This window comes from Microcaecilia unicolor, chromosome 11, assembly GCF_901765095.1.
Source record: "Microcaecilia unicolor chromosome 11, aMicUni1.1, whole genome shotgun sequence".
Taxonomy (NCBI): Eukaryota; Metazoa; Chordata; class Amphibia; order Gymnophiona; family Siphonopidae; genus Microcaecilia; species Microcaecilia unicolor.
Genome location: NC_044041.1, coordinates 62,623,617 through 62,647,599, shown reverse-complemented (window position 1 = coordinate 62,647,599; position 23,983 = coordinate 62,623,617). Strand labels below are relative to the sequence as shown.

At 45.6% G+C, this 23,983-nt stretch overlaps 1 protein-coding gene across 5 annotated transcripts in view; it reads left to right on the top strand.

Moving 5' to 3' along the window:
* Window positions 1–23,983, top strand: part of SFI1 (SFI1 centrin binding protein) — a 306,787-nt gene that overhangs the window by 157,288 nt on the left and 125,516 nt on the right. For all 5 annotated transcript variants that reach the window (XM_030217587.1, XM_030217588.1, XM_030217589.1 and 2 more), the window contains 3 exons: window positions 10,790–10,892; window positions 10,990–11,146; window positions 13,959–14,120. In XM_030217587.1, coding sequence (XP_030073447.1) covers window positions 10,790–10,892; window positions 10,990–11,146; window positions 13,959–14,120 — 422 coding nt within the window. The remainder of the gene's footprint in view (window positions 1–10,789; window positions 10,893–10,989; window positions 11,147–13,958; window positions 14,121–23,983) is intronic.

The window sequence follows — 23,983 nt, the reverse complement described above, 5'->3', positions numbered from 1 at the left end:
AATAAAGGAAAAAAAAGGGGGGGGGGGAAAGGTTGCAACAAATAGTTGGAAGGGGGGGGGGGGGTTTAATGCACAAATTTGATGACCATTACTATGGATGTATACCGGTGATGTTTCTGTTACAGCTGTTCTTTATGTGCTATAGTGAAGTTGTATTTTTGGATTTTGTCATCAATAAAAACTGTTGAAATTTAAGAGAATGCGCTTACAGGGTGATACATAGAGGTTATATCTCTCCCGTCCAGATGAGTCATAAAGGAAGTACTAGAGAGGGCTGGGAGAGCTAAGGAGGGGGGTTGGGGGGGGCAAAGTTTAAAATGATCATTTGATACTGATTTATAGGGACATAAGTGTCTTATTTGAACAGATGCCAATTGGTTTAACTTAATGTCCCTAATCAGAGGATTGATGTTTTATAGTCATTGTATTAAAGTTAAAAAGTTGATGACAATGGCCATTGTTTCTGTTTGCATTGAATGTTGTAAGATTACTATGGTTTGTGTCATTAATAAAAATTATTGAAACATAGAGGTCACTTGACGTTATGGTGGAGAGAAGACGTGTGTGAGCTTTTCTCCGTGGCCTGACTGCTCTATATAGAATCATTAATAGTTTTGAAACCCGGAACGGAATGTTCCCTGAAACAGCAATCGGCGGGGAATGAGATAATACAAGTTGGCAACTTTAAATTAACAGGATGGCAGCGAAATCAGCACAAAAAGACAAACTCCGAGGAAAGATACCGGAATATAAAATGGTGGCCGCTTCTCCCGAGGCGGGGACGTCGGTGTCATCCGCCTGGGTAAGCGAGATTACGGCGGAGATGACAGTGGTGATGGAGGATTTATTAGAACGTCGCCTTGCCCCGCTTGATAAAAAATTAGATAATAAACTTGAACAGCTAAGTTTGAAACTGGAAGAGCTGACCAAAGAGTGTGGAGCTTACCAGTCAAGAACCAGCGAAGTGGAGGAAAGGATGACGGTAATAGAAGGCCAACAAGCGGATTTAAATACCAAGTGCAAGGAAATGGAAGCTAAGTTGGAAGACTTAGAAAACCGCTCCAGGCGGAACAATATTCGCTTGGTAGGATTACCCGAAGCTATCGGAGGCCGCTCATTAGAGCGAGTGCTGGAGCAATGGCTTGCAAAAACAGTTGACTTCCCCGCTGAATTGGGTCCTTTACGTATAGAGAGAGCCCACAGACTAGGAGTGCGGCATGAGGAGAGAAATAAACCAAGAGTGGTGATATGCAGGGTATTAAATTTTGCACATAAACAATTGATACTACAAGCAGCGCGATCTGATAAAGCCCTGACCTTTGAGGAATCAAAGATACTGTGTTTTCAGGATTATTCGGCCGCCATAGTAGCCAAAAGGCGCGCTTTTTCGGCAGTGTGCTCCCAGTTGTTTAACATGAAGATCCGATTCACACTCCAATATCCGGCCACGCTGAAAATTATATATAAAGGTACTACAAGATCATTTGTATCCGACAAAGAAGCAAGAAATTATGTGGAACAATTGGCAAAATCTGATGGCAGAGCAACGAGAGATGGCGGGCAAACCTGAGAGATCACAAGCTACACATCAAAGGGATTATAAAGCAAAAGGGCACAATAAACAAGGATATGAAGCCGAGTTTAAAGTTGGAAATCTTTTTGAAATGCAGTGTAGCATTTGTTGAATATTCCAATTACAGTTGAAAGTTAACTGTTAGATTCTATAGTGTTAATGTGTTTAAGCCAGTAATTTGTGCCATTCCCTTTAACAACGGCACAGCAGGAAGACATGGAGGATATCCTTGCAGACCCAGGAGCACGTCGTGAGACCTTTGGATTGGGAAGGGCCTCAATTGGGGGTCTTATTTTTTGTGGCTATATCTGGCAGTTACATGCGGACATTAAGCCCAGTGGATATACTCGTTGTTTTGAACCCTCAAAGGGAGAGAGGTGAATAATCGGCAAGTATTGAACTAAATGCTGGAGCTATGTTAGAGATCTGCTGTAAGAAAGCTTTACTAAATTAAGAAACCATTACCCTGGTACAGAAGAGGGAAAGGAGCTTTCATAGAAGCAGTAGTTCTGGGGACAACAGATAAAGTTAAGTGGAAATGTTAAATGGAATGTAGCAACATGTATAAATCTGTTGATCGCTGTATTACAATCAGAAAGAATAAGCTAACCCTGTTAGAGTAATGATGGGAGAGGGGGAAAAAATGGCTGTTATAAATATGAGATGTATATTGATTTGAATACAGGGAATAGAGGTATCATTTATCAAAGGATTAAAAGAAAGGGGGGGGAAAGGGAACATGGAGTTAGGGACTAGGAATGCCAGAGAGTAGTGAGGTAAACGTTAAGCGTGATGGCTTCCGATAGGGAAGCATGGAAAGAGGGGGATTCTGGGATGGGGAGGGGAGGGGGGGAAGGGGGGAGGGGAAATATAGGGGAAGGTCATAAAGGGAAGAAAGAACAAAGAGACAAGAGTCTTATATGTGATGGGGCTATAAGTGTGGTGGGGAAGAATGGAACAATTTGGTGTAAGATATGGTGGAATGAATGGACTAGAAGATTAGATCCAGTACAACAAAACTGTCATAAGACAGAGGGGAGCTATAGGCTGGGATGGCTCCTCTCGATAACTATCAGTGATTGTCAGAGAGTAAATAATGAGCTAAGAGATGGGAGGGATTAAAGTTGTGACTTGGAATGTAGGGGGCATTCACTCACCTATTAAAAGGTCAAAAATTTTACAATATCTGCAAAGAATGAAGGCAGATGTGGCCCTTTTGCAAGAAACCCATCTATCAGAACTAGAACATGCAAAATTGGCCAAATGGTGGGTAGGAGACTGCATAGCTTCTGCAGCGGTGGGGCGAAAAGGGGGGGTTGCCATTTTATTTAGAAAAGGGACTGCCTCACAGATTCACCAGGTGAATAAAGATCCGGAAGGGCGCTTTGTTTTTTGTAATGTTACTATTGCAAGGAGACAATTTAGGCTGGGAAACATTTATGCTCCAAACACACTGGATATGAAATTCTATCAGAAATTGACTATGATTCTTAGTGAGAACAACTCACTTCCTGTGATTCTAGGTGGAGATTTTAATACGGCCTGGGACCCACAATATGACAGATCACACCCTTCACCGGCAGGAGGTCATAATAGAGCAAGGGGGCTACCAGACATGTGTGATACTTTAGGCCTCATAGATGTATGGCGCACACTGCACCCAGGGGAAAGGGAATACACCCATCAGTCAAGAGCACATAATACCCACTCTAGGATTGATTACTTATTAGTCTCGAAAACATTATTTTCTCATATCAAAGAAGCGGTCATAGGTCCTTGTGTAATCTCTGACCATGCAGCAGTATGGTTGACTTGGCAAATAGAAAATTCAGATCAGGATACAAGGGGGTGGTCGTTTCCCAGTTATCTTTATGGAAATGAAAAATTCAGAGAGTTCATCGGTAAAAAATGGGAAGAGTATAAGCTATTTAATGAGGGGACAGTGCAAAGTGCCTCGATCTACTGGGAAGCGGCAAAAGCGGTGTTGAGAGGGCATATAATTAGCTTTGCTAGCCATTATAAAAAATCCCAAGATAGGGAGATATTGCGATTAGAGAAAAGATTGGCTAAAATGAGACAACAATTTGGGAGATCCCCAGGGGTTAGAGTGCGGAAAGACATGGAAGCAGACCAAATAGCATTGAACTCATTACTCCATGAACGTGCAGTAAAATCTCAAATATATTATAAATATCAGCTATATAAACATGGGGATAAGGGGGGCAAACTACTGGCAAGGCTAGTGGCACCGCAGTATACATCCAAGCACATTTTAGGTATCAAGGATGGGGAAGGGAGAGTGGTGCACACTGATAAAAAAATTCAAGAAGTCTTTAGAAATTTTTTTCAGAATCTATATAAAGCAGGAGATTCTCAGGGCCTGCAGGGCGAGATCTACCTGCAAAATGTATTGACTCCCAAGTTGACACAAAGAGAACGTATAAAATTGAATACTCCTATTAGCAATGATGAAGTTCAATGGGCCATTGGTCAAAGTAAGTTGGGGAAGGCCCCTGGTCCTGACGGATTTAAGGCTGAGTTTTATAAGCTACTGGGTGAGAATATCACCCCCGCACTGACTGGGGCATTTAATGAATGGGTGGAGGAAGGGCGTTTGCCTGAGCGTCTAAATATGGCCCAAATTATACTGTTGCCCAAACCCAACCGAGACCCAGTGTTAGCAGCTTCCTATAGGCCTATTTCGTTATTAAATAATGAAGTGAAGTTGTTTGCAAAAATATTAGCTAACCGCTTGAGCAGAGTATTGCCTAGACTGTCCCATGAAGCACAGGTAGGATTTGTCCAAGACCGGTCTGTTACTAGGAACTTACGGAGTATCTTAACGGCCTTGGAGAAGCTTGGACGAGACCCGGAACCCGCCCTTTTAATCAGTTTTGATGCCGAAAAGGCCTTTGACCGGGTGGAGTGGGCTTTTTTGTTCGACATCTTGGACAAGTATGGATTCCAGGGTTGGTTTGTACAAGCGATCAAGGCATTATATTCATCTCCCCGTGCCAGAATAATGGTGAATGGAGGGAGATCTGAAGACTTTGAGATTAATAGAGGGACGAGGCAGGGGTGCCCTTTGTCCCCGTTGCTGTTTGCTCTTTATTTAGACCCCATGATCAGAGACATCCAGGAGTGTCAGACCATTAAGGGAGTGAAGATAGGTCGACAGGAGTTCAAAATTGCAGCATTCGCTGACGATTTACTGGTCATAATAACAAACCCGAAATCATCTTTGAGAGATCTACTAGATCTAATTCATGAATTTGGAGATTATTCAGGCTTCAAATTGAACCTGGATAAATCAGAGGCTATAGCAGTAACATCAGATGTTCGTAGTCTGTGGGCAGAGGGATTCCCTTTGAAATGGGCTGACAAAGCATTTCAATATCTGGGGATTCTCCTGGCAGCCAACACTGCAGAGATATATAAGATAAATATTAATAGACTATTAGAGCAGACAGAAAGGCAGTTAGAGGCATGGAATGTAGTGACGATGCCTTTGGGAGGCCGTATTAGTCTTATCCGGATGGTGATACTGCCTAGATGGCTCTATGTATTGCAAATTTTACCATTGCGGCTCTATAAGAAAGATATTAGGCAATTCTATAAAGTGGTAATGAGATTTTGCTGGGCAAAAAAGAAGGCAAAAGTTAAGTTGCAGTTTTTGATGGGTAATTGGAGTCAGGGAGGTTTTGGCCTACCCCATTTAAGATATTACAATATGGCCTGTCTGCTGAGATCACTGAGAGATTGGCTGTTTGGGACTAGTATACATGTGCCGTATGAGTTGGAGAAGGCCTTTTTTAAGCCCTTTGATTTAATAACGTTATTACATACTAGAAAACAGTTGATACCAAAAGCCTTTGGACATAGTACTTTATTATTGCCTCTATGGAACGCATGGCAATTTCTAGGGAGAAGCTTAGGGGGAGACCCGAAGACTTCAGAATTAATCACGATTAAAGGGAATCCAGAATTTCTACCGGGACTTGAAAATTCGGTCTTCCAACAATGGGCAAACAGAGGATATTGTAATCTAAATAACATCTTAGATGATTCAGGGGAAATCAAATCTCTAGACCAATTAATTTTACGGGCCGAGCAGAGATGGGGGGATGCATTTGCATATAATCAGATTCGACACTATGTTCAGTCCTTGGATAAAGCGAACCTTGAAACCAAATTGGGAGAAAAAGTTCAGGCTTTTTACGATGAGATCTCGCCTGACGCTCCATCTATTTCAGGAATATATAGAAAAATATGGGTAGTGATTCCGAACAGTGGACGGGAGCAGCTCCGGCAACGATGGGAAGCAGATCTAAAAGTAGATTTAACCAATTGGGATATTGACAGACAAATTGGGAGGATCCCTAAGCTAATTACAGGAGCCAGATATAGGGAGTGCGCTTTTAGGACATTACATAGGGCATACTTTACACAAACACAATTGTTCCGATCTGGAAGGATTCACTCACCAGTATGTTCGAAGTGTGGACAATATGAGAATACATTTTATCATGCCTTTTGGGAATGTGCTAAAATACAGAGATTTTGGAAAGGGGTAGTGAAGTTCTTATCTGAAATACTATCAGCACGGATAACAGGCACCCCATGTCAGTTAATATTAGATTGTTTAGGGTCATTTGGGGATTTGACCGCGGATAAGATAATTCTGTGCCGTAAACTGAGTTTAGTAGCCAGGAAATGCATATTACAAGTCTGGGTGTCAGAGAATCCTCCAGAATATTGGCACTGGCGTAACCAAGCACATCAATTGATGGCATGGGAAGCGCGGGAAGCGAGAGGATCTTGCAAACGTAAGAAGCGCTTCCTTAATATTTGGGGACCACTCTTGGGGACTCTAACTCAGAAAGGTAGAAGCCATATCCTTAATACGTTGTAAGATTGTTGGAATATCACACATGAATCAAAAGATCTTCTGGCAGTTTACATCCACATACACATAAATTACACTGATGACTTCCTACGATAGGTAAGATAGGATAGAATAGAAGGATGGGAAGGGGGGAGGGGAAGGGAGGGGGGTGGGGGGGGCAAGAATATTCAATGATAATAGACAACATCAAACCAAATAACTGAGGGTATAGATGGGAGAATTTGATTAAGGTGGGTCACATAGGTATGGGGAGATACATGTTTAGAAGAGCTCCAAATTCAAAGATTGACATATATTATTAAGTTGATAGCATGGGGCTATTTCTGATTCTGATGTATGATGAGACTCTATCTAAGAAACAGTTGGAGAAAGGTCCAGCTGGAAATTTATACAACTTATTGTGCAAAGATGGAAATTATGTGATCACCATAGGATCTGCTGTTGGGGTACAACTGATGGAATGGGAGGAGAGAGGGGGAGTAACATAAAAGGTTAAAATCCTAACGATGGAATGTACCTGGGGAGTTCTATTGCAGAGAACCAAGTGCGTTAGAATATTTTGGCTGATTTATGGTGCAGCTCTATTATTGATGTTATCATTGATGAAAACTGTTAGAAAAGATGCGGGGAGGAGAGGGGGGGCGGGGGAGGAGAAAATGGGGGGGGAAAAAGCAACTGACGATGTTGAGTATGTTGTTGGAATGTTGATTTGTATATTGATACATGTTGTATGATTATTCCAAGCTGAATTGTATCATGCATATCGTCAATAAAAGAGTTTAAAAATAAATAAATCTATACATTAAAAAAAAAAAAAAAAAAAAAAAAAAATTATTGAAACATAATAAAAGTGTACTCGATGCAGTAGGACCATTTCAGACATAGACCCGCATAACTGGTGTGTTCAGTGCTTTAGTCTGGAGCACCAAAACATATGCATTGAGGAACCTGCAGCATAAAAACCTAAGAAGCATTGTCATCATTCTCCCTCTAGGCACTCTGCCAACAATTCCCCTGCATTGACATCCTTGATGAACGGAAAGCATCCATTCTGCAGAGATCGCTCTCCTTTACAACTTATTACTCAACAAGAGCCTTTGAGGTCCTTGATTTCCTATGCCTGCATAGGCTATAACTCAGCGGTACTGAGACCTATTCTACAGGAGTAAATTCAGGCTTTGTTCAAAGTGGAACTCTTGGTGCTACTGTATATGCAGTCTATTCAGGTTTAAAGGGTGCTTGCGCCAGCCTCAGCCCAGCCTGTACAAATGTCGGAGAGACAGTTACAGGAGAAGTCATGCACACCGGCTCAGCATTGACAGTCAGGGCACCACGAGCCCAACCAACGCAGGCATCGACATTGGCAGAGAAACTTTCTCCAGCCTTGGAGACTCATCTGCCTCAATCTACTTTCATGTAGAACTGACATTCTAGTCGACATACTCTTCCACATACTTCCCTAGAACAATAGTTTGAAGAGTCAAACTCTGATCTCTCCTGGGAGATGGAGCAAGACCCACAGGACTTTCCAGCTGAGGAGTTCTATGGCATCCCATCTGACCCTTCTCTGCCATTTGAGAGACTCAAGTCTCCTCCAGAAAGTATATCCTTTCTTGGCTTTGTTCGTGAGATGTCTCAAGCCATATCTTTCAAATTGGAGATGGAGGAAGAACCTCATTCACAGTTCTTTGAGATTCTAGATTATGATTCTCCCTAGAGAGGGAATCGGTGTTCCAATTCATACAGTGATGAGGAATACACTGATCAAAAACTGGGAGATTCCACTAACAGTTCACGTTGCTCCAAAGAAAATTGATACAATGTACAGGATTCAAAAATGCACTTTGAAAAAAACTCAGTTACCCCATCATTCCTTAGTTGTGGAATCTGCTTTGAAGCTTGCTCACAGTGCGAGATCTCATGCTTCTGCTCCTCCAGACAGAGAATCTAGGACATTAGACTTTTTTGGCAGGAGAACATTTCAAGCCTCTATGCTAATCAACTGTATAGTAGATTATCAACGTTATTCTACAATTTACTTGAAGTCTCTAATACAGAGTACTCTGTCCTTTTCAGACTTCCTTCCTCTTGAATCCGCTGATGAGTTCCTCAAACTTCACAGGAAACTTGTAGATGATTGTAAATAACTAGCAAGAAAGCCCTCTTAAGAGTAGCAATGCAATGTCTTTTCTTGGCTCAGCGTTTCTGACCTGGAATCTGCTGTCAAGGAGTGTCTAACAGATGTCCATTGTTGTGGAGACAATTTATTTGGTGACAAAGTCAAGGAAGTGGCTGACCTAATTAAAATGCATACAGATACTATTAAAAAAAACCAACTATCCAGGCCACAGATTTCTGCCGCCTCTACTAGAAGATTTGTGGAAGGATTTTTGGCGCTCTAGTCCTTCTCCACCTCAAAGGACTACACCCTAATGCTCATGTCTGTGGCAGTGTGGGGCAAAAGTCACAAACCCCTTATCAGTATAAACAGCAATCCAATTTTTGACTCCTCCTAGAGAGCATTGCCACTGTTCAGTTGTCTGTGCCAGGCAATCTACAAGTGGGAGGCAGACTAATCCTCTTTCAACAGAGGTGGCTGCTTATAACCTCTGACTGTTGGATGCTATATTTTCATCCAGCAGGATTGGGTAAAAAAGACCTCCTGACTATCCACCACTCCCTCCAAATAATAGTACTTCAAGAGGAGTGCTCTGCTGTCCTCCTGCAGAATGCAATAGAACCAGTTCCTCCGCTGGAGAGGGGTCAAGGGTTTTACGCCAGATACTTTCTTGTACCTCAAAAGATGGGGAGAGTATGAACAATTACAAAACTCTGTAAGCCACATTGAGCCTGCAAATAGGTGGGAAAATGTGGGATACAAATGCAATAAAATAAATAAATAAATAAACAATTCTTGACCTGTGAGATTTAAACGAATTCCTACTCAGAGAAAAAATTTTGGATGGTTTCCCTGGGATCACTTCTTCCCATGATCCAATTCAACAACTGGCTTTTCTCTCTCAATCTGGAGGAGGCAAGAAACCTCCATTTGAGCCACTTCATTCCTGTTCTCTGAAGTTTATTGTGTATAAGATATTGTTCTTACTACTTCTGCCAGAAGAGTAAGTGAACTTCAAGCCCTGGTGGCAGACCCAACTTACACCAGGTTCTACCATGACAGGGTTGTTCTCCGAACCCACCCCATGCACTATTCTCCTTAAAGTGGTATCCAGAGTTCCACCTCAATCACTTCATTTCACTTCCTGTCTTATTCCCTAAATCATACTCTCATTCTGAAGAAGCAGCACTGCGTACATTAGACTGCAAGCATTCTCTAGCATATTATCTGGCGCATATAAACCCTTTCCCAGCTTTTTGTATCCTTCAACCCTAACAGATTAAGATTTCCATCAGCAAGCATACTATCGCAACTTGGCTAGCTGACTGTACCTCCTACACCTATGCTGAGGCTGGGCTGACCCTTCATGGTTGTCACCCGCTAACAATGTAAGAAGCATGGCAGCTTCAGTAGCCCATTTCTGCTGTGCCTCTATAGAAGAAACTTGCAAGGCGGCAATGTGATTTTCTGTGTTTACCTTCACTGCTCATTACTGTCTGGAGCAACATTCTAGGTGGAATAGCCGGTTTGAACAAGCAGTCCTGCAAAATGTTTTTAGTGCTTGAATGCCAACTTCGTCCTCTGGCCCTTTTCTTCTGCCAGGCTCACTTTCTCCTTAGTTCCCAAGATGATGATTATATTTGTGAGCCTGGCAGCTAGTGAGTCCCACATATGAAAATATCATGTCTGCTTGTCCTCTGAGAAAGCAAAGTTGTTTATAGCATGTGTTCTCAGAGGACAGCAGCCATATATTCTAACATCCCTCCTGCTTCCCCTTGGAGTTGTCTTGGTGGAGGCACTGCCTCATAGTGCACTGTCTGTACCGGGCTCTGTGGATGATGTCACCCACATGTGAGAATATATACCTGCTGTCCTTGGAGAACACCTGCTACAGGTAAGTAACTTTGCTTTATCTGCCAATTCTCAGTGCCTAACTCTACGGGTAGTTGGTGATATTTAGTCGATATTGGCATAGCTATACAGATTAATTTAAGCCAGCAAAAAAGGCTGTTCCATCTTAAACTGCACATCTATACAAATACTGGCTGCTTATATTCAGCACCTCTTACTATACAGATAGCAGCACTGAATACATGGAATAGACTTAAATGCTATGGCCTGTGTTTTAAATAACAAAAAAAGAGTTGTCCATGGCATTTGAATATCAATATGGCTGTGTTTTGTATTACAGAAGTTCATGGAGTGTATGGATGTGTTTGTTCCAGCATCGTCTGGCTGCTCGGCAGCTGGATGTCTTGGGTTTGCAGCACTGGGCTATGAGCCTTCAGCTCAGGGTTAGTCTCTTGGTGTGGTGGTGTGTGTGAGAATTCATTGTATTTAGTGAAGTGTGTCTCCAGTCTGTCACATTTCTTTTCTTTGCTCTGTTTGCAGGCCTGGTTGCAGTGGAATAAGCAGTACCTACAAAGGCTGAATGAGCAGCAGAAGTTGGTATTGGCTATACAATACGAGCAGCACTGCAATATGAGGGTTACCATGCAACGCTGGCAGCAGTATGTGCAGCATCGCAGGGCAAGACAATTCCAGAAGAGTACGTTCTGTAGCATACAGCTATGCTGGGCTTTCTTATTTATTTATTTGTTACTTTTGTATCCCTCCTTTTTCCACTTATTAGTAGGCTCATGTAATAAAAAAAAAAAAAAAAAAAAGAGGAAATGTCACAATTTGTTTGCAGATGGTGGCGGGGTGTGTTCTTGTATGTTTTGCTAGTTTAGTTGGGATAGTGGGGCAATTAATGTTGCTTCCAAAAGTGTTCTTGTGCTAGATACATATTGTATTGCATTCGTACTGTATTTCCTACCTGCATTCATATGACACTGCGTGACGCGGGTTCTTTGTGTGTTTCTTTTGACAATAAAAATATTATCGAAAAAAAAAAGTAGGCTCAAAGTGGCTTACATAGTTCCGTAGAGGTGGTTACAGACTCTGGTGTGAACAAATACAGTCAAGAAATATCAGTAAATAGGTTGGGGTGGTTCATCTCAATCAAAATGCTAGGGAGTGATCATGTGTCGGGGTTGAGTATTGTCCATTTCCTGATTGCCATTTTACATTATTCGGTATTTGTCAGATCTGTGGGGTATGCCTTCTTGAAAAGATGAGTCTAGATTTTTTCGGAATTCAAGATGATTATTCGTGGATTTCAGGCGTTTTGGTAGTGTATTCCAGAGCTGTGTGCATACGTAGGAGAAACTTGATGCGTATATTGATTTATACTTCAGGATTTTACAACTTGGGAAGTGAAGAGTTAAGTACGTTCTGGCTGATTCAATTGTGTTTCTAATTGGTAAGTCGATTAGTTCAGTCATATAGTTCGGAGCTAGACGATGTATTATTTTGTGAACAAAGGTACAAATCTTGAAAGCGATACGTTCCTTGATTGGTAGCCAGTGTAGTTTTTCTCGGAGAGGTTTTGCGCTTTCAAATTTAGATTTTCTATAGATAAGCCTAGCTGCCGTATTCTGAGCAGTCTGTAGTTTCCTTAGGATTTGTTCTTTACAACCTGCATATATTCCATTGCATTAATCAACATGTGTTAGTACCATTGTTTGAATCATGTTTTGAAAAGTTTCCCTCGGGAATAACTGTTCTACACATTCTGTGGAACATTTTCTTTGTAATGGCAGTGGCTTGGTTCTCTAGCGTTAGGTTGCTGTCAATAATAATGCCAAGGATTTTCAGGTTGAGATCGGTAGAGTGTGTTCCAGGGTGTGTATGGCTGTGGGGTGGTTTGTGAAATGTTGGTATGAAAGAATGAGGCAGTGTGTTTTTTTTTTTTCTTTGTTGAGTTTTGCTTTGAATGTCGTTGCCCAGGAATCCATTATGCTTAGGCTGTTTTTTATCACATTAGTGATTAGTGAAGGGTTCGATTTGAAAGGTATTTATATTGTGACATCATCCATGAGGGGGGTGGTTGTGCAGTTTAAAGTTATCTAAAGGAGGCACAAGGTTTGCCTAAGACCCTTGCTCTGACCCTGGGTCTTTTTCTACTGTCAAGTGGAGTGGCAGTAGCCTAGCGGTTAGAGCACCAGTCTTGATATCCAGAGGTGGCCGGTTCAAATCCCACTGCTGCCCCCTGTTATCTTGGGCAACTCACTTAACCCTCCATTGCTTCATGTACAACATTAGATTGTGAGCCCTCCAGGGCAAAATCCAAATAAATAAGTACTATATTATTGCACAACAAGGTTTTATCTAAGAAGTCTTTTACTACTAATCAAATGTCTCCAGATATCAAAAGGAAATCTTACATTCTTGTGCAGATTTTTTTTTAAAACCATCCTCGGGGTATTACAGACAAGAAAAATAAAGTCTCTAATCTGTTCTTTAACCTGTCACCAGAGCTATACTTTTTTTTTTTTTTTTTTTGGGGGGGGGGGGGGGGGATTTTGCCAGGTACTTGTGACCTAGATTGGCCACTGTTAGAAACAGGACGCCAGGCCCGATGGACCCCGGCCTGTCCCAGTATGGCAATACTTATGTACTTCAATCTTCTGGTTTGACTTCTCTATATTAAAGGACACATTTGATGTGCTGGATCACATGATTGTTTTTTTTTGTTTTTTTTACAGAAATTAGTCCGTTTTTTGTGTGTGGGGGGGGGGGAGGGGGGTTCCAAAGGGTTATCTGATGTTTCAAAAAACACAGTTAATTTGGAAAAGTCATTCAGCTATGAAACAAGATGTTGTGAATGGAAGATGCAAAGTTTATGAACTACCTATGTCCCATCCATGAGTATGTTTTTAAAGTACATATTTTGGGCAGGTATACTGTGTACACCTGTTTACAGCAGGGTTCTAAAAGGAGCAAATCTGAAGAAAATCTTATATTTAAAAGAATTTTATTCACTACAGGAGATAAAAGAACCAGATGCCCTGACACAGGTTGTGTTTTCCTCTTTGCAGGGCTGCATCAGGGACAGTAAAGACAACTAGGTGTTAAACATAGGTCTCACCTATGTGATAAAAATAGTAGCTTTTTCTCCAGCACAACTTGCAACTGTAGTGTTGTAGTCCTGGAGAAACAGCTACTATTCTATCACATAGATGATACCTATATTTTATACTATTGTAGTGAATAAAATTCTTTTAAATATAAGGTTTTCTTCATATCTGCTTTGCTTTTACGTCATTGGATCTTATAGGTAGTCTGCCCTATTATTGTTTTTGGGCCTTTCTTGTGTACTGACAGTGACTATGCTGCCTCCTTTTATGTTAAGCTATGCTGTCTGTGCCCCTGCTTTTTCAGGGCTTGTAGGCTTAGTATAACAATATGTGGAGGATTTGGATAATAAAAGTAACCTATCTCTTGTCACCTGTACTTAACCCACTTTGTCTCTCTAGAGCTGGCTCAGCATGCCCTCGACAGTTCTCTTATCCAGCGATATTTCTCATGTTGGTATAAGGCATTGGAACACCAAAGAAGCCTGCATGCCCATATGCAACATATTAGGATGCTAGCAACAAAATTTGTCCAACGGAGAGCATTCATTCACTGGAAGCGGTGTATCCTTTGTTTTCCTACAGCTTCTTAGGATACAGAGAGACTGAATAGGATGGAAAATATGGCATGAACTTATGGAGATCTTTCATGTGTGAGGCTGCTGAAAGAGGCTTCTTCTGCAAGTCTTGGTTATATGTTGGAGGCAGGTACATGAGTAGCTCTAGGTGACTCAAGAAGCCACACTTGAAAGAATTTCTAATCCTCTGTGCTCTAGGTACATTAGGAGATAATTTTATAACAAGATGCTTATGTGAGAAATCCAAAAAGATGTCTACAAGAACATAAGATCTGCCATATTGGCTCAGATCAAAGGTCCATCAAGCTCAGTATCCTGTTTCCAACAGTGGCCAATCCAGGTCACAGAATACTTCACAAGTGCTTAAGTTCTATACAGGCACATAGGACCAATGTTGCCTTTTAGAAAATAGGCATCAGCCCTATCAGTGATCAAATTCCTACACGCAAATTTACTTCTGTACCAAAAAGAGTGTAAATGTGTGCACAATAATACAGTGCTGCATCCATACACTGAAACTATTGTTGCAAGAAGCACCTCTGTGCAGTTTGTGTAAACACATCATTAATAAATTTTGGTGGTATATATGATGTTACTTATAGTCTAAGTTGAAAGCCCCTACGTGTAATCCAATAGTAGGGGTAGACCAAGAAATCTTTGCAGCCAGATGTAAATTATGAGCAAACTTTATTCAGCACCACTTGTGTACTTGACCCAAGTACACGAGTGGTGCCGAATAAAGTTTTCTCATAACTTACATCTGACTGCAAAGATATCTTGGTCTACCCTTACTATTTGCATTTTGTCACTACTTATAGTCTGGCACATTCAAGTTAGTCAAATTAAAGCCTTGCAGCTTAAGTCTGCTGCCTTAATACAGAGAAGGGAACAATCTCAGAATGACACTAAAAGTTTTAAAAAAAACTAAACAAGACCAATTTGAAGTTCTCTTTGTTTTATCTGAAGCAGCTTCAAGAAACTTAAAGTGAAATTCAGGATGAATCAGAGTGAAGTTACATTGCCTGGATAGCACTACATTTTGAATGTAATGTAACTTGAAGCAGCTGTGTTAGGTGTTCACCTGCTGACGTTCAGCATGCTAGCAGCTTTAAAGAGCACCACCCCCACATCTGGATGTTTCCACAATAATTGCCTGTGGTGGGGGCAAAGCTTTAACTTGTATGGGGCAGCCTCCCAGTTACTCAAAACTTCTTGAAGTTGCTTCAGATAAATTGAAGTTACTTATATTCTGGCTATTATTTGGCCAGCAATGGTCAGCAATTTTTTTAAAACACTGACTGTTTCCGGCTAAACTAGCCCTAAATATTCAGTGCCGGGCCATGCCTGGGCATCAACACTGAATATCTCAGGTTAATTAGGGTTGTCCTGAGGTTAATTAGGGTTGTCCTGACTGCCAGAGCTTACAGTGGGGGAAATAAGTATTTGATCCCTTGCTGATTTTGTAAGTTTGCCCACTGACAAAGACATGAGCAGCCCATAATTGAAGGGTAGGTTATTGGTAACAGTGAGAGATAGCACATCACAAATTAAATCCGGAAAATCACATTGTGGAAAGTATATGAATTTATTTGCATTCTGCAGAGGGAAATAAGTATTTAATCCCTCTGGCAAACAAGACCTAATACTTGGTGGCAAAACCCTTGTTGGCAAGCACAGCGGTCAGACGTCTTCTGTAGTTGATGATGAGGTTTGCACACATGTCAGGAGGAATTTTGGTCCACTCCTCTTTGCAGATCATCTCTAAATCATTAAGAGTTCTGGGCTGTCGCTTGGCAACTCGCAGCTTCAGCTCCCTCCATAAGTTTTCAATGGGATTAAGGTCTGGTGACTGGCTAGGCCACTCCATGACCCTAATGTGCTTCTTCCTGAGCCACTCCTTTGTTGCCTTGGCTGTATGTTTTGGGTCATTGTCGTTTTGGAAGACCCAGCCACGACCCATTTTTAAGGCCCTGGCGGAGGGAAGGAGGTTGTCACTCAGAATTGTACGGTACATGGCCCCATCCATTCTCCCATTGATGCGGTGAAGTAGTCCTGTGCCCTTAGCAGAGAAACACCCCCAAAACATAACATTTCCACCTCCATGCTTGACAGTGGGGACGGTGTTCTTTGGGTCATAGGCAGCATTTCTCTTCCTCCAAACACGGCGAGTTGAGTTCATGCCAAAGAGCTCAATTTTTGTCTCATCTGACCACAGCACCTTCTCCCAATCACTCTCGGCATCATCCAGGTGTTCACTGGCAAACTTCAGACGGGCCGTCACATGTGCCTTCCGGAGCAGGGGGACCTTGCGGGCACTGCAGGATTGCAATCCGTTATGTCGTAATGTGTTACCAATGGTTTTCGTGGTGACAGTGGTCCCAGCTGCCTTGAGATCATTGACAAGTTCCCCCCTTGTAGTTGTAGGCTGATTTCTAACCTTCCTCATGATCAAGGATACCCCACGAGGTGAGATTTTGCGTGGAGCCCCAGATCTTTGTCGATTGACAGTCATTTTGTACTTCTTCCATTTTCTTACTATGGCACCAACAGTTGTCTCCTTCTCGCCCAGCGTCTTACTGATGGTTTTGTAGCCCATTCCAGCCTTGTGCAGGTGTATGATCTTGTCCCTGACATCCTTAGACAGCTCCTTGCTCTTGGCCATTTTGTAGAGGTTAGAGTCTGACTGATTCACTGAGTCTGTGGACAGGTGTCTTTCATACAGGTGACCATTGCCGACAGCTGTCTGTCATGCAGGTAACGAGTTGATTTGGAGCATCTACCTGGTCTGTAGGGGCCAGATCTCTTACTGGTTGGTGGGGGATCAAATACTTATTTCCCTCTGCAGAATGCAAATAAATTCATATACTTTCCACAATGTGATTTTCCGGATTTAATTTGTGATGTGCTATCTCTCACTGTTACCAATAACCTACCCTTCAATTATGGGCTGCTCATGTCTTTGTCAGTGGGCAAACTTACAAAATCAGCAAGGGATCAAATACTTATTTCCCCCACTGTATGTGGATCCTGTCAAATTTTCAGCTTGGGCCTGCATAAGATATTTGTGAGGGCTTTGTCTGAATATCGGCTGGGACCCATATAACTTTTGAAATTGTGTTTAGCCCCTCTGATTTCCCTCCCCAAGCAAGGATAGAACCCCCCCCCCCCCCATGAGACTGAGTCCTGGTGGTCCAGTAGGGGTAGGAGTGAATCCCAGTAACTCCTGACCCTGGTGACTGCCACAGCAAAATTACTGCTGCAACCTCATAGTACTTAGTACTGTGAGATTGCTGCAAGAGTTCACAGCAGTCATTTTGTTGCAACAGCTGCTCCTGCAGGACCACTAGGGATGTTAGGCCTCCTCCCACCTTGTGACCGTGTGTGTGTGTGGGGGGGGGGGGGTGGATTCTATACTTTCTGGGGAGGGAAGAGTATTGGAAGGGAGGGGTGTGGAAAGGGAGATGGAAGGGCTGAGCACAATTTCAAAAGTTATGTGGGTCATGACTAAAATTCAGCCAGGGCTGGCATAGCTAACCAGGTGAATTTAGGACAGCTTTAAATATGGCCAGTCAGAATATTGGTGGTTGGGCAGACCAACGATTTAAATGGGCGGGAGCCTCTCTTGCTCACTTAAAATCATTTTGTATATCTGGCGGATTGTTTTTTTTTTGGTTTGTTTTTATGAACTTTCTTCAAAATGTTGATTCTGGGATTCTTTGTTTCTCTGCAATAAAGTAGATTATCACCTTAAACTGCAAGGCTTCAATCTGAGTAACTTGAATGTACTGGACTATAAGCAGCATCATATATGAAACCTTCTAAAAATATTGTTCTGTGATGCTTTCTTTTATTATAGGACAAAATATATATCAATGCATTATCCTCTCTGTAATTTCTCCGAGGACAAGCAGGCTGCTTGTTCTCACGACTGGGTTGACGTCCATGGCAGCCCCCACCAACCGGAAGAAAACCTCGCGGGCGGTCCCGCACGCAGGGCACGCCCACCACACATGCGCGGCCGTTCCCGCTCAGTTTTTTTCTGTTCCGCGCTGGAGAGAGAGGTGTTACCCGTCTCTCTCTTTGTCAGCCCCGGAAACCGGATTGCGGCCTAGCCGCGGTTTTTCTCTTTGTTTCGTACGCATTTGCGTCTTTTTTTTTTCTTCAAAAAAAAGAAAAAGAAAAGGAGTTGTCCTCGGCGTTCGTAGCCGCGAGGGCGCCTCGTCGCGGCCTTGTGGTCGCACGGTCGTTTCTTTTTCGGGTGTGCTTTCACCGCCACCATAGACGACTTTGACCTCGCCGATGCGATTTTTCCGTCGATGTCCTCGAAGGTCCCGGGCGGATTCAAAAAGTGTGGTCGGTGCAGCCGGCAGATCTTGCAAACCGATACCCACGCTTGGTGCCTCGGCCCGGAGCATAATACCAAGACGTGCACCTTGTGTCTCGGCTTAAGGAAGCGGACACAGGTGGCGAGGCAAGTTCTTCGGGACCGTCTTTTTGGAACTTGCGCCGGCCCTTTGACGGTGTCGACGGCCAGGTCTTCGGTACCGGTACAGATGTCGACGAAATCGGTGCCAACCCTGGCACCGACCCCAGGAGTACAGGTACCGTTGGCCCGTCGGCCTGCCGGTGACGGCGGGGGTGAGCGGCCGCGCGGGCAGTCTGTCCCGGCTACTCCCTCTACCCAGGGCCATCGGGACCGAACCCTGTCTGATCCGATTCCTCGAGGCCGGGGGGGTTCCACCTCCTCCTCGTCTCTTCCGCCGAGCGCCGATGACGGGCACCGAAAGAAAGCAAAGAAGCACCGTCATCGGTCGCCTACAGCACACGGGACTGCCAGCTCTGGTACTTCGAGGGACGACTCAACGCCCAGGAACCGGCAGTGCCGGGAGGAGCATTCCCCCTCGGTTGAAGAGGTGTCGCTGCGTCAGTCCGCGGGTACTTCGGTACCGTCTCCTGGACCCGAGCAGCTTCCGGCACCAACACCCACACCGGCCCCCTGCCTTTCTCGACAGCAGGCCTTGACGAGAGCCTCTGAGCCATCCTTCCTGGGATTCTGGAAGGGCTGATGCGCCAGGCTCTGCTGGCACCGGGGGTGCTTGCGCCCCTGGCGCTGTTGATGGAGGCGCCGGTGTGCTCCGGCTTGATGCCGAGGCCGCTTGCGGCACCGGTGTCAACTGCAACGCAGGTGGAATCCCTGTCGACGTCGATGGAGGGAGCTTCTTCCCCGCCGGCGTGGGAGTCCACCGCTCGACGCCATCATCGAGGATGCGGTTCCTCGCAGTCGAGACAGGCCCGGTTGAGGTCTGAGCTGAGAGAGCTCGTGTCCGACACCGAGGAAGAGGAGGCCTCATGGGGGGAGGAGGAGGAGGACCCCAGATATTTCTCCTCAGAGGAGTCTGTGGGTCTTCCCTCCGACCCCACTCCTTCACCGGAGAGGAAGCTCTCGCCCCCTGAGAGCCTCTCCTTTGCCTCCTTTGTCAGGGATGTCTATTTGCATTCCCTTTCCCGTGGTTACTGTGGATGAGTCGAGGGCGGAGATGCTCGAAGTCCTCCACTATCCATCACCACCTAGAGAGTCTTCCACGGTGCCGTTGCACAATGTCCTTAAGGAGACACTGCTTTGGAACTGGCTGAAGCCACTATCTAATCCCACCATCCCCAAGAAAGCGGAGTCCCAATACAGGATCCACTCAGACCCAGAGTTGATGCAGCCTCAATTGCCTCATGACTCGGCAGTCGTGGACTCTGCTCTCAAGAGAGCACGGAGTTCGAGGGATACCGCCTCGGCGCCTCCTGGGCGGGAGTCTCGCACTCTGGACTCGTTTGGGAGGAAGGCCTACCAATCTTCCATGCTCGTGACCCGCATCCAATCATACCAGCTCTACACGAGCATCCACATGCGGAACAATGTGAGGCAACTGGCGGACCTGGTCGACAAGCTCCCCTCGGAGCAGTCCAGGCCGTTTCAGGAGGTTGTCAGGCAGCTGAAGGCGTGCAGAAAGTTCCTGTCCAGGGGTATCTATGACACCTGTGATGTGGCATCTCGAGCTGCGGCCCAAGGTATAGTGATGCGCAGACTCTCATGGCTGCGTGCCTCTGACCTGGACAACCGCACCCAGCAGCGGCTGGCGGATGTCCCTTGCCGGGGGGGATAACATTTTCGGCGAGAAGGTCGAGCAGTTGGTGGACCAACTACACCAGCGGGAAACCGCTCTCGACAAGCTCTCCCACCGGGCGCCTTCAGCATCCACCTCTGCAGGTGGACGTTTTTCCCAGGCCAGGCAGGCTGCACCCTACGCTTACAGCAAGCGTAGATACACCCAACCAGCCCGAAGGCCTCCTCAGGCACAGGGACAGTCCCAGCGTGCTCGTTCCCGTCAACAGCGTGCGCCTAAGCAGCCCCCTGCGCCTCCAGCTAAAGCCGGGGACGGGCTTTTGACTGGATCCATGGGAACATAGCCGCCATCAAAGTACCCTTACCGGACGACCTGCCAGTCGGGGGGACGTTGAAAGTTTTTCACCAAAGGTGGCCTCTCGTAACCTCCGACCAGTGGGTTCTCCAAATAGTGCGTGCGGATACACCCTGAATTTGATCTCCACTCTGCCAAATTGCCCACCGGGAGCCCAATCCTTCAGCTCCCATCACAAGCAGGTACTTGCAGAGGAACTCTCTGCCCTTCTCAGCGCCAATGTGGTCGAGCCTGTGCCACCCGGGCAGGAGAGGCAGGGATTCTATTCCAGGTACTTCCTTGTGGAAAAGAAAACGGGGGATGCACCCCATCCTAGACATGAGAGGCCTGAACAAATATCTGGTCCGAGAAAAGTTCAGGATGCTTTCATTGGGCACCCTTCTACCCATGATTCAGAAAGACGATTGGCTATGTTCCTTGGTTTTAAAAGATGCTTACACTCACATCCCGATACTGCCAGCTCACAGACAGTATCTCCGATTCCGTCTGGGGACACGGCACTTTCAGTATTGTGTGCTGCCCTTTGGGCTCGCCTCTGCACCACGGGTGTTCACGAAGTGTCTCGTGGTGGTTGCGGTGTATCTACGCAAGTTGGGGGTGCACGTGTTCCCATATCTCGACGATTGGCTGGTCAAGAGCACCTCAGAGGCAGGAGCGCTTCGGTCCATGCAGTGCACTATTCACCTTCTGGAGCTGCTGGGGTTTGTGATAAATTACCCGAAGTCTCATCTCCAGCCAGTCCAATCTCTGGAATTCATAGGAGCTCTGCTGAATTCTCAGACAGCTCAGGCCTTTCTTCCCGAAGCAAGGGCGCAGAATCTCCTGTCCCTAGCTTCCCAGACCAGAGCGTCTCAGCAGGTCACAGCTCGGCAGATGTTGAGACTCCTGGGTCATATGGCCTCCACGGTTCATGTGACTCCCATGGCACGTCTTCACATGAGACCAGCTCAGTGGACCCTAGCTTCCCAGTGGTGCCAAGCTACCGGGAATCTAGAAGATGCCATCCGCCTGTCTGTCAGTTGCCGCAATTCGCTGCGCTGGTGGACGATTCGGACCAATTTGACCCTGGGACGCCCATTCCAAATTCCGCAGCCCACGAAGGTGCTGACGACGGATGCATCTCGCCTGGGGTGGGGAGCTCATGTCGATGGGCTCCACACCCAGGGACTGTGGTCCCTCCAGGAACAAGATCTTCAGATCAACCTCCTGGAGCTCCGAGCGGTCTGGAACGCACTGAAGGCCTTCAGAGATCGGCTGTCCTACCAAATCATCCAAATTCGGACAGACAATCAGGTTGCAATGTATTATATCAACAATCAGGGGGGCACCGGATCTCGCCCCCTGTCAGGAAGCCGTCAGGATGTGGTGCTGGGCTCGCCAGTTTGGCATGCTTCTCCAAGCCACATACCTGGCAGGCGTAAACAACAGTCTGGCCGACAGGCTGAGCAGAGTCATGCAACCGCACGAGTGGTCGCTCCATTCCAGAGTGGTACGCAAGATCTTCCGAGAGTGGGGCACCCCCTCGGTGGACCTTTTCGCCTCTCAGACCAACCACAAGCTGCCTCTGTTCTGTTCCAGACTACAGGCACTCGGCAGACTGGCGTCGGATGCCTTTCTCCTTCATTGGGGGACCGGCCTCCTGTATGCTTATCCTACAATACCTTTCATGGGGAAGACCTTGCTGAAGCTCAAACAAGACCACGGCACCATGATTCTGATAGTGCCTTTTTGGCCCCGTCAGATCTGGTTCCCTCTACTTCTGGAGTTGTCCTCCAAAGAACCGTGGAGATTGGAGTGTTTTCCGACTCTCATTTCGCAGAACGACGGAGCTCTTCTGCACCCGAACTTTCAGTTTCTGGCTCTCACAGCCTGGATGTTGAGGGCGTAGATTTTGCTTCGTTGGGTTTGTCTGAGGGTGTCTCCCGTGTCTTGCTTGCCTCTAGAAAGGATTCCACTAAAAAGAGTTACTTTTTCAAGTGGAGGAGGTTTGTCGTTTGGTGTGAGAGCAAGGCCCTAGAACCTCGTTCTTGTCCTGCACAGAACCTGCTTGAATACCTTCTGCACTTATCGGAGTCTGGTCTCAAGACCAACTCAGTAAGGAATCACCTTAGTGCGATTAGTGCTTACCATCATCATGTAGAGGGTAAAGCCATCTCTGGAGAGCCTTTAGTCGTTCGATTTATGAGAGGCTTGCTTTTGTCAAGGCCTCCTGTCAAGCCTCCTGCAGTGTCATGGGATCTCAACGTCATCCTCACCCAGCTGATGAAACCTCCTTTTGAGCCACTGAATTCATGCCATCTGAAGTACTTGACCTGGAAGGTCATTTTCTTGGTGGCAGTTACTTCAGCTCGTAGAGTCAGTGAGCTTCAAGCCCTGGTAGCTCATGCTCCTTACACCAAATTTCATCACAACAGAGTAGTACTCTGCACTCACCCTAAATTTCTGCCAAAGGTGGTGTCGGAGTTCCATCTTACCAGTCAATAGTCTTGCCAACATTCTTTCCCAGACCGCATACCCGCCCTGCTGGACGTCAGTTGCACACATTGGACTGCAAGCGAGCGTTGGCCGTCTATCTGGAGCGGACACAGCCCCACAGACAGTTTGCCCAATTGTTTATTTCTTTTGACCCCACTGTCGGGAAACGCACCATCTCCAATTGGCTAGCAGATTGCATTTCCTTCACTTACGCCCAGGCTGGGCTGGCTCTTGAGGGTCATGTCACGGCTCATAGTGTTAGAGCCATGGCAGCGTCAGTGGCCCACTTGAAGTCAGCCACTATTGAAGAGATTTGCAAGGCTGCGACGTGGTCTTCGGTCCACACATTCACATCGCATTACTGCCTCCAGCAGGATACCCGACGTGACAGTCGGTTTGGGCAGTCGGTGCTGCAGAATCTGTTTGGGGTTTGAATCCGACTCTACCCTCCAGGACCCGATTTTATTCTGTTCAGGCTGCACTCTCAGTTAGTTGTTCTTCGTAGGTCAATTTCTGTTATGCCCTCGCCGTTGCAAGGTTCAGTTGACCTGGGTTCTTGTTTTGAGTGAGCCTGAGAGCTAGGGATACCCCAGTCGTGAGAACAAGCAGCCTGCTTGTCCTCGGAGAAAGCGAATGATACATACCTGTAGCAGGTGTTCTCCGAGGACAGCAGGGTGATTGTTTTCACCTACCCTCCCTCCTCCCCTTTGGAGTTGCGTTTTACTCATGCCTTTGCTTGTCATTCAACTGAGCGGGAACGGTCGTGCACGGGTGGGAAGATGGCCGCGCATGCGCGGTGGGCGTGCCCTGCGTGCGGGACCACCCGCGAAGTTTTCTTCCGGTTGGTGGGGGCTGCCATGGACGTCAACCCAGTCGTGAGAACAATCAGCCTGCTGTCCTCTGA